A 12,011-nucleotide genomic window follows, 5' to 3' on the forward strand; every position below is an offset into this window, starting at 1 on the left:
TCCCGACTGAGCCTGCAACTCGTTTGCACTTCACAGCCTGCATTTTACTAGAAACAATGACTCCTCATAGCCCTATAAGGCATCTCTTAACAGCATGAGAAACAAGTTCAGAGTAGACAGCAGGAAAAAAACCTTGCTGAAAGAAACAGAAAATATTATTTGAAGGTTTAAATCAATCTAAAAATTGCTTTTAAATCTAAATCTCAAAAGTAAAACAAATACTGCATGATATCAGATTTTAAAAAGGCTGTCACTATATTAATAAAAACTTGTTTTTACAAAAATCTCATTCTATTACCTTTTAAAGTTTTTAGAAAGAGATTAAAACAATTCAATTTTCTTCCTAGTCAATATAAATAAGTTAGAAATTATTTCACTCCTTCACTCCTTTCCTACACAAAGTTTTTACAGAATTCATCTGACATTTGGATAATGAGCCACTAATTACCTCAGACAATCTAAGCATTCCCTTTGATATTAAATTATAACAATGAAGAGTAATTGGAGTCTACACATATAAGAACAAAGATAAAGCCATGTTTCATCATTATTACCCAGGACTATAAACATAATAAGTAAATCTCTGCAAGTCTTGTGTTCCAAAATTTTCTGTACTATCCACAGTAATGTTAGGATTTTCAAATTAGGATTACTACTTTAAACCTCAGAAAATCATCAATATGTATTATTTTTTCAGAGAAAAAAGTGCACAGAGTGTTTCAGGAGTGGTAGAAGCAGGGAGTGAAGATTATTCAATCCTAGACCAGAAATGCTGACAAACTAATACATGCAAGATCTTGCAATGATACAATCAATGTCATATATCAGACTATATAAATTACTGTGGGCAAAACAGACAAAAATAACATTTAAAATAGCATGTTTTCCTTTTAAAGCTTTGTGGTTATAAAGAGTAATCCAGTGCCTGCACTGGAGGAGACCTAAACAGCTGTGACACCAAACTATGCCCAAAGAACATAATCATAGTTGTTTTTCATTATTTTTACCCACTGCAGTATTTGATGAGCATTTTATTGTCATGCAGTAGATTCTAGAAAATAGAAAACATTGCATCAAAATAAAATACTTTCTGCATGAGCAGAGGTCTTAACCTGATGCTTTCAGGATTTTAAAAAATGTATTTTCTCACAAAAAATAGTATGTAAGATTAGAAACAGAAATCCCTTTTGACCTCAATTTATTTTATTTTTGTATATTTTTATTGTTTTTCAATTTTTTCCTTTACCAGGACAAATATAAAGTGGATACAGAGGAAAACACACACATTAAATGCTGCAGCTTTACTTAAAACTTACAGTTAGCAAAGTTTTTAAAGTTATGGCTATATCCACTGTATGCAGCAGCATTACCATTCAAATTATGTCAGCCTCTTCATTTTCTGTTTAGTTGGATCTGTCTGGGGCTTATTTTTCTCTTACTCCTTATGTTGCTTGCCTCGATTGTGGCATTGCACACAATGGAGAAAGAGAGCTCACAGTGAGTGGTTTCAGTGGGATGGAAAAGCCAAGAGCAGGATGTGCTTTGCTGTGACAGGTAACACAGCAATACACAGCACTAATGAGCTGAGAAAACTTATTTCTCTGCTCTCAGGGCTGTCTTGAGAGCAACACATACTAGAAATTAGTGAAAATCAGTTTGCTTTTTGGTTCCTCCCTCTGGCTAAGATGATGCTGTATACATTTCCAATTAGCTCAACATGCTCTGACTTACTTCCTAAACATACTTCATAGGAGAAAAAAAAATATTATCCATGAATGATACATGCACATATGTACTAGTACATAAAACAGGGAAAAAAATAAAAAGAAATGTGTGAAAGTATGTAGAGCACATGAAGAATATACTATAACCAATACCTCATTTACTTTGATCTATGATTTGAGTAAATAAGGATACCTCTGTGCTGCTCCAGGTTTAGCACTTAGGTGGTCTACACTGTCCTGTTTTGGAATGCAAGACTCCAGGGTCCTTGTTCTTCACAATATTTGGAAACATGGATGTGAATTGGACGGAATGAGCAGAAACAGAGATGGTCACATGCAGTGAAGGTGGAGACATGCAGGCAAATATATAAACAAAAAGCATTAAGTCACTATCTACTGAAAAAAGCTGTATTTCTCATTTTCCTATTCCAAACACTATAAAATTTTAGATGTGAGATCAACAGTCTAAGATGTAAAGATGTACAGAATGAAAGCCACAACAGTATTTTTAAAAACCATTATGCTCTACATGCTGAATGGCAGTGCTATTTTTTAATTTAAGGCGCAATCATCCTTCTTGAGAATATATAAACATATAAAAAACCTCTTTGCTCAAGAAGATACACATTTTGTCATTAAATTGTGAAATTCTCCCGAAAATGCAAGTAAATTTCCTAATTTCATGCATTTTGATGAAACCTTCATGTTCCATTGCCAGTCTGCTACAGTAACAATTTTCAGTAATTCAAGAGTGAAGTAGAATAACTGACTCAGATTTTTTTAAAAATTAAAAGTATATAAGAATATCTCTGAATTTCTATGGAATTTTAATTTCTGCTGAAGCTGCAGAATTTCTTCACAGCTTTGAATCTGGAAAAAATATTATTATCTTGTTGCTTTATTATTAGTTTTTAATGAAATATATGACGATCTGTGAATGGAATTTTTTTTTTCAAATATCAAATTTGAATTTTAATGAGAAAACTCAGCAAAATTTGTGGTCCACTAATAACCTAAGTTTTGTAATATATCTGCATCTATACCCAGTAGGGTCAGGAATGGCTAAAATTTCTCCCGAAGATCATAAATCTTCCAACTGTCACACCAAATCATTGAACAATATATATCATATTTAGGCAAACACTACATATTGTTTTATATACAGACAAGCTATTTACAGTTCATGTTCCAAAATTCTATGTGCCTCAGTATATTTAACTGTGTCAACAAATCTACACACAGAAATTTGATAATATGCCTATAGAAATTAAAAATTACTACTTCTGAAATGAAAACATAACATTGTTATACAATTCAGTGTCCAGTATTTTTAAATTATTTCTTACTGTCTTGTAAAGGAGCCCTCAGTGGTTTGCAGTGAGTGTTACTTTATGTGGCCACCAGGAATGTCATGTTCAACACTTCCTGACTTTTACTAAAGTTTTCTTAAAGGCTGGATCTGCATGGTACCTGCAAGTACCAGAGGGCACTTGCTCTGCAGCTGGCTTCAGGTGACTCTGGGACAAGCATTCTTACACATGCATGCATGACTGACAGAAGCTACTTCTCTTAAATGAAAATATATGAGAATTCCTTTTTTTAAAGGTTTATTTTATCCAGTCTTGGTTATATGCTGATATTATATGCAGATTTTTCCAAATGAACAATCTGAAAAAAAAAAAATTCACCTACCATTAAATACTCAGCTTTCATTCACCTTGTTTTTATCATCACTTAAATTTCACAGATCTCCAGATACCCATCTCTCTACACTGTAGACATTAGACATTTAGACTTCCTAATTTCTAATAAAAAACAAAAAAACTTTCAAGGAATTATGCTATCAAATCCAACAGAAAAACTATCCTTCAAAATATCTTATAGAAATAAATGATACCAAACATTTCCAAATTTTTAACACTGAAATAATACTTAACTCATGTCTTCTCATCAACGTATCAAGGAGACACTTCCTGATATGGCAAGTGAGCAAATTCCAGAAGAACAATCTTGCCAAAAATTTTATCAAAACTTATGTTAATAACCATTAGAAAGAAATACAATGTTGAAAAAAAATAATTTGTCAAAATTAGAAATAATGCATAAGTCATGGATTTAAGAAATGTATTCATAAATAGATCTTGATTCCACTCTAAATGCAAATTGGACCCATTTGCAACATAAATCTGTAAGGTACTCAAATGAAGATTAAGATGAAGTATGTCAAAGTCAATTAATCTGTGAAATATAATTCAAAGCTGTGATAAGCAGTTGGTTTGTTATGCCTGCTGATCCATCAGTCATTCCCTAACAGCCACTACACTGGAGTTGTCAAATTGATACAAGCATATCTTGAAAAAACTTTAATTATCGAACTGAGTAGTATTGGCCCACTGCAATAACTATGTGAATTAATCAGAACAAATGTAAACTTAAGAGCAGAGAACAAAGGTAAAGCACCTTTGATTGCTTCACTGATGTTCTCTCTATAGATATGCAAAAAACTCAATGTTCTCAGAACTTCTCCTAATATTGGAGAAAATCCTAGAACTCATAGACTGCAAACACTCATCAGCATTGAGGTTAGCTTTAATTCCTTCTGTGCTCATCATCACTGGGTTTTGGTGACCAGATTGCATGCAAGACTTACAAACACAGGTCGGCACTGATTTCACATAGAAAATCAGACTCCTGTTTATCCATCTCAAAAACCTTGCCATTACATATTCTTTATCCTACAGATGTTTCATTGTAAAATATTTGCTAGTGGGCATTGGATGATTTCAGCCTTTCTCCACAAAATTTCAGCTGATGTAAAAAGGCTTACTATTTGGCATTGAGAATGGAAGTATTTAGAGGAAAACCTTATTTCACTGATTTTTTTCAAGTCTGATACCCTGAAGTCAAAGACAGTCTTTCAATTGACTCAAAAAATGAGAACCAAAATTACTTAAAAATGCCTAAAAGACATAAAGTACATTTCTAAACTCTTAGCAGCTGTCCCATCAAAGGGATGTGTTGGCAAAATTTCTGGAAATGCGGTATCTGTAAGGGAGGATTCTGGAAATGCAGTATCTGTAAGGGAGGACAGCTTCAAAATGATGTTTCACTACTTTAATTCTGTAATTTATAATGTTGTTTAACTCCAATTAAAAAAAAGAAAATACTACCCACACACAGTTACACTCCTCCCACCTGGTCTGAGTGGAGTATTTCCAGTATCAAGTAAACAAGATAAATCACAGTAAAAATGTCAGTACTGTGGGTAGACTTTAGCAGAAGGTTCGGACTGGCACCACTGGTATTTCAGTCTTACAGTTTTGAATGCAACTTCATAAGTTCATGTAAAGATTATTTATATTAATCTGTATTTACATTAATCTGTGTCCTGTCAGTTACTGTAATACAAAATACTGAGAGAAAAATTTTGAAACTGCACTTAAATATAAATTACAATGTCTGCTTAAAATACCTATCTGGAAATAAAATAACAAAGAAAAAATTACTGCTGCCAAAGCAATGGGATACCAAAACTCATGTGATTAGAAAGCTTGTGAGAAGTAAAAAACAAAGGCGCTTCTATTAATCATAGATGATAATCAGCATAAAAATTTACTTAGAGCCCTGATGCTCTTAATCAAAACCTACCTTATTAGGAAAACCTGCTCCATGGAGGCCATCCTGATTTGGACAGAATTTACAAGAGTGCCAATTTTTATATACATCAACTACAAAATGTTAATAAGACCTCCAGCATATCAGCCTGTGGGGTTTTTTCCCATTAGGAACAGTTCGTTGAAAAAAGGAAAACCAAAACCAATGAAAACAAACATATACACAAGAATATGCTCTACAACAAGTATTTATCACATTATAAAGCATCGCAGTGAAAGCACCAGCACCATTTACAGAAGCAGGTAAAGACAGACAAAAGAACATTAACACAGATGATGTTCTCTTGTACCAGACATCATATTTCGTGCCTTGTGACTATTCAGACAAACAGAAAACTTGAAAAGATGTTCATTCTTCTGTGCTTTATAACAGCTCAACAAAATGCAGAGATGATACCTAAACTGCTGTTTTATTTTGGGCTGCTGGAGATTGCAAGTCTCCACACAAATGCACACCTCTAAATTTCAGTGTACTCCTCTGAGAGTGCAAGATGCAGTAAGGCATTTTTCAGCTGGGAGGAGCTGACTAGTACCTGTCATCCTCCGGAGATGCATGCTGGATATGAATCCTGGGACTAGTAGGTCGTCTCCTCTCTAGGGAGGGGGACCATCTACCCCTGTTTGCCCGTTCAATAAAACAGGAAAAAAATACGGTATTTAGTTTGTGGTAAAATTAAATATATGGGATTTTGGACTGGAAAAATACCCCAAAAAAGTAATGAAAGTGAGTAATTTAATTATTTTTTCTAACAGCTTTCTAATACCCAAGTATACTTTAATTAAGGCTGCTTAATGCAAAAACATCACATCTGAAATGAAAAGAAGGTGTGCCCAAAGATGCAGAATTTAGACCAATATAAATCTTCTATACGGTGTACCATTAAGTTTTCAAATATTCTCAAATGCTTGACTACCTAAAAGCCTGTCATTTGTGTAGGAAGCTGGAATTCCAAATTAGAAAAGACTTTTAAGACTGTATGATGATCATTATCTTGGTATTTTGCTAATCCCATCTCTCCTAGCTATTTACACAGAAAAATGTAATCTCAGTGAAAATGTAGGACTGTTAATTATGATAAAAGTTCTAGGGCATAAAGTCACCCTTTTCTGGAATGCAGTGAAAGAATACAGGTAAATTATTTAACTAAAGCTAAGCTACACACATTTGTGTGCAATTACTGGAGTAATTTTTTATCATTTGAAAACATATCCTAAAAGCGTGTGCAGCCAGCTTCCTCTACTATTCATTTCTCTTTATCTCTGCAGTACATGTAAAGACATTATGTAACACAACTAATGTCAACAAAAAGGACCTGAATTGAGAATTAAAACTGGTGTATTATGAGATTTTTTTCTTGAAAATCTAATTCAATTCAGAATTATAAATACTATAAGATAGACTTACGCTTATTTTTTTTGGGATGTCATTTGTTTGTAATGCAACAATTGAATGCATAACGATTTACAATACCAAAAAAACCTGATTTATTGACAAATATGTTTGCATAAACTCAGCACAAGTATCTAATATTTCCCTTTCTGAGGCATTCTTCCAGTCCATGTAATAAGGAAAAAGGTTTGATTTATGGAACATGCAAATAACAAAGGTTTTAGGGACATGAGCATTATTTGTACAGTTAGGTAGGTCTTTCAGATGTTTCAAGAGCAAATAAGTTGTTAGTAGTTAGCTTCTTTTTCTCTCCAGAGCAAGAGTTAAAGAAAATGTTAATGCATCAGTGCACTCAGTCAAAGCCCTTAATATGCTGATATCCACTACAGAAATTAAAGAGCATTTGAAAGAATTAACTAGGTAATTCAGTAGGAATTTTCAGAACATGGTTCTTTCATTGAATGCCGAATGACTGTGAGCCACAGTACAACACCAACACGTAACTACCTACTTCTGTACATGCTTGGAAAGAGCCAGAGAGACAGTATGGCACAGACCTAATGCAAACAGTTATTTCACTGTGCATAATTTTAAATGGAAATGGGGGTATTTGACATAACTGTTAAGGGCATGCAATATAAAAATCAACATGAATTCAGGACAAGCTTTAATTCAATCAACCTCCCTGGTACCTGTTCATGATAAGGTAGCAGGTAACTGCTGATCTTTGTCTCTTGTTTGGCTAGTAGTGGCCAGCTGATGACAAACATCCTGTTTTGATTCCCACTGCAGTGAAGCACCTCAGAACAAATCTAACACAGCTGTGGGGCTGTATTTTGCAGGTTTGCTGACCCTTGTACATGACCTAATCCCTGGGCTGTGCTCCTCAGTTTTATTTGCTCAGACCTCCACTAAGTGATGTCTCAGGCCAAAAGCCAATACTAGAAGTACAAATCAGTGCAACTGTTCTTATGCTAACACACATACAAATGCTTGCAACAGCAGAAATTTAGAGCGTAAATAATAGCCACACTACATATTATTAACTATCACTGACTGCAGTCTTAAATCAGTCTGGGGAACACGCTTTTATGATAAGAAACCATTCCTAAATCAGTTCAGAGTCTGCCCTTGAACCTCATGTCTAGGTGTTTTCCTGAGCAGAGATTGGGTGTTGAAAAGAAATTTCTCCATTCTAAAGAAATAGCACCCAATTTACAAGGAAAGAAGCAGAAATTTTGAGACACAGTGAAAAGGATAAAAATGAAAAAGAGCATAATGAAGCAGTAGCAGGAAAAACACTTTCAATGGCAATAGAGTACATTTTATAAACTTAAAGATGCCTTGCAGATCATGAAAGGAACTTCAACCACAGAAACACTTTGGAAAAAAAAACAAAGTAACAAAACAGCTTGGAATAAGTAGAGAGTAGATGGTGGGAAGAGGAAAAAAAAAGGCAGGTATGGTGCAACTGCATAGAGGTATTAGAAGGGGATCGATATTTTTGAATGTCCTAGAGTGTACTGTGCAAAAGAGAAGTAAATGAAGAATTAAACTCTGTACAAAATCAGTACATATAACAAAAAATTTTAGCATGTCTGTGTCAAGGCAAGGTCAGTTTGTCAATCAAGTTATATGGACTTGGTCAAATGATGGAACTTATAGGAGGAGAAAAGTTCTGTCCTCACTGTTTTTTGGTTTTGCTATACTGAAACTAACTAGACTTTCATATCACAAATTCATATATAGAGCTGAAAGTAGTTTTCTGCTGGTATAAGCAAGTCAACAGACTGACTTTTACTGGCAAGGCAGTGTCTTAAAAACCAGTAACTACTCTGACCATTCCAAATGACATAAATGACATTGTATAAAATTCAAGGATCAAAACTGTTTCCATCAAATCAGTGACAGAGACAAATAGAGCTCTACTGTCCATCTGTTATAACACTACCATTTTGTTAAAATGTGGTTTATTTTAGCTCTTGTTCTCAAATATAATCTAATTCATACCCTCTGAGTCAAAAGGTGAGGGGGAGTAAGTAGAATTTTCCATAGGTAAGTATATTCCTAATTTTGTTAAATATACAAAGGTGTATTTAGAAGTCTGTATAGTACCTGCAATGCTGTCATTCCGGGAGGGAAGAAGGGAGAAGAAACAACATGAAAACAAGTAACATCTTCAACATGAGTCTCTCAAATATACTGAGAAAGGGCTGTAGATTGGACTTCACAAAACCTTAGAGTGCTTCTCTTTGATGGATCAATTCTAGACCTGACAAGTGCCTCATCTCCTCTAAGTCTCCAGTAATGAAACAACCTTTTCCATATTGTCTATTACATTGTAATTTTAATTTTGTTTAGTGTTTCACTACAATTACTTTCAGAAGATATTTCCTACCGCTTAAGGTGAACTTGTCTTACTGTATTTTAAATCTTTTGTTCTCATCTTGTCCAGCACAGAAGCAAAATGCTTTCTACAGATCCTGAACTTAATTCTGTGTTCCTCAGACTAAAGACTCTCTATCATCACATGCAACTGATTACTAACTTCATGTTCAAGTGTAAGCAGATTCCACATTCAACAGAGGAGAATTAAATCATCTAAAATTTATGTTCCCCAAAACAAAAATATTAATTTGGTGGGGTTTATATATTAAATATAACATGCTCCTCCAAAATTTGGGCTGCATAAGAAAATCTTCTATGTCACAAGAAAGGAAAAAAAATCCTCTGCCAAAGCCACACATACCTTAATATTTTCAATGAAATAATCAAGAAAAAATTGAATATCAATTGCCTTAACAAGAACTTTTCTGCTCTATGAAGGATACCAAGTCAAAACCTCCTATTTACGACTGCTAAAAGCTAAGAAAAACTTTCACAGTGATGGGCAATTTTTTTCTGGATCAGACCCACTGATGATTAGGCAAAACCACATGTTTAGTAGCAACAGAGGCCACTAATACAGACTAAACACTTTCCTTTATATACATCCTTCTGCTCATGCAAAATAAGGCAGATTCTGCACAGTGCCCTGTGGACAGAGGTGGACATGAATTCCAAAGGCATAGTAGAACTACTTCACATCAGGACAGATGTAGTTTGGAGTATAAAATTTTTACTAGACAGTTTATAATTACCAGTTAGTGTTTCATTGAATATTCAACTTGATGGGTGGCATCTTGAAGAAAGTACAGAACACACTGCTCACATTTATATGCAATTACATTAAGTAACTGCTTTTAGATGAAGGCAGCTGTATGTAGACACTGCTGCATGTAGACACTTAGTAATTAATGTGATGCTTCAATATTTTTTAATAATATCTAGAAAAATATCTGTGTTTCATTCTGATTGACTCTGTATGTTTTTAATTGTTTTTTTAATAACCATGTTCATATTTTCTGTAATGTCTTGAGCTCAGACTTAAAAAGGAATAAACTACTGTAGATCCATCAGGGACACCTCAGGAGAACATTAGTCCCTTCTCTGCAACAAGAGCATAACTTTAGAAAAAGCACAGTTCCAACCAAGGAGCAGCAGGAAGCAGGGAGAAAGGAAAGGGAAATTTTAAACAAAAAACTCAGGTGAAACCCTATCTTAAAGAGGAAAGTGCCTTCTTAGTGCATCCTGCCCCACAATAAAGAAAATAACATATCTGTTACAAACACCACACTGTGTATTGACTAAAAAAGCACTATTAACTTCCATACTAGTTAAACATGTACTGGACAGACTAAAATATAATTCTGTCCTATTCCCATGCAAAGGGAGCCTATTATTACCCTTAGTGAGCCTAAAATCTCACTCTAATGTGGTATAATTCTTAACCAAAAACATGGATAGCGATGAAAAGTTCTCTTGTGGAATCACCTTTTTAACACCACTTGCATTTGATTCACCTAAAATTTTGAATCAAGCTATTGTAATTGTGAAAGTACAGAAAGCATCCATAACATGCCTGCACAATGTATATGACAAAATAATATTTCATTTAAATAGCAAACATGTCTTAAGACTCATGTGAACCTTAATATAATATCAGAGCAAAAAAAACCTTAATGCAGTTATCCACCTTGCAAAAGCAGATGCACCAGGTTAAAGAAAGCAATGATGTTATGCTGTTCTATAAGAAATATATCAGTATTGATACAGTTCTGGTTTGAAATGTGAAAGTTTTGTCGTATTTTCTAATTTAGGCCACCGCTTTATTAGCAGTCCACAGAACAAGCAAAAACAGATGTAATGCTTTTTAGCAAATGATGATGAAGAATCACAACCAAGTGGTAGTTTCAAAATACTTAACACTGCAATGCTATTATCAGCATACTGAGGACTTTTGTAAACAATGAACATCAGCTTGAGCTAAAACAAAGGAAGTAGCCGGAAGCGGTCATAAACTCCAACACACAATTTACATGACATACATGAATACAGGAGCAAAAATGTCTACAAATACCAAAGCAGACAAGAAATGTACAAGAATGTGGAATAGTCATATGAAGAAAAACAAAACTTATAAAGATCACCAGCACAGATGACAAGAAATTCATAAGTTTTTATTTTATACCTTTCTCGTTCTGGTGAATGCAAACTAGTATCTGGTCTCAAGCAGTTGGTACTAGCACTCCTAGCCCTGTCAAGGGAGGGCTGCAGTTCACTAGTGCCAGTGCATTGCATCCAATGGTAGAAGAGAAAGAAAAAGAAAACAAAGAAAGGAATACAATGTTAGATATTAACTCATAAAATAATGCTCTCTTTACAGAAAATGTAGAATCACAATGATTTAATTAAGGAAAACGTAAAAGGGTTGACTGGATGATTGTGTCAAGATTTGTTCAGAAAATAAAAGCAAACAAAAGGCTGCGAGAAATTTTTTGCAAATATCATTGAAATGTTTAAAACTGAATGAGACAGAACAGCATCCACTTGCAAGAAAAGTGGAATGAGAAATATCAAACAATAAAGTCATATCCTTATTAACAGCAATAAGTTTTAAGCCAACACAAAATAATGTGATCCACTATATGTCATGTGAAATCCCTTTACAGTGAAGCTCATTTATTCTGCCAAATCCATATTAGATACCAAACAAGTGGGGGGATTAATCCTCAGTGTCTTACCTAACCAGTAGATCATCTCCAAATTTCGATATTCGTAAATTAAGGCAATCATGAAGGAGAGAAATATCCTGTCTAATCACGGGTTTGGTCTTAGCACATG

General features: G+C 34.2%; 1 protein-coding gene across 1 annotated transcript in view; it reads right to left on the reverse strand.

Annotated features, from left to right (window-relative positions):
• Window positions 1–12,011, reverse strand: part of RIMS1 (regulating synaptic membrane exocytosis 1) — a 307,545-nt gene that overhangs the window by 86,518 nt on the left and 209,016 nt on the right. The window contains 2 exon segments of the mRNA XM_036380202.2: window positions 5,932–6,015; window positions 11,359–11,448. Of these exon segments, the coding sequence (XP_036236095.1) occupies window positions 5,932–6,015; window positions 11,359–11,448 (174 nt within the window).

The sequence above is a fragment of the Molothrus ater genome, chromosome 3 (assembly GCF_012460135.2).
Source record: "Molothrus ater isolate BHLD 08-10-18 breed brown headed cowbird chromosome 3, BPBGC_Mater_1.1, whole genome shotgun sequence".
Classification (NCBI taxonomy): domain Eukaryota; kingdom Metazoa; phylum Chordata; class Aves; order Passeriformes; family Icteridae; genus Molothrus; species Molothrus ater.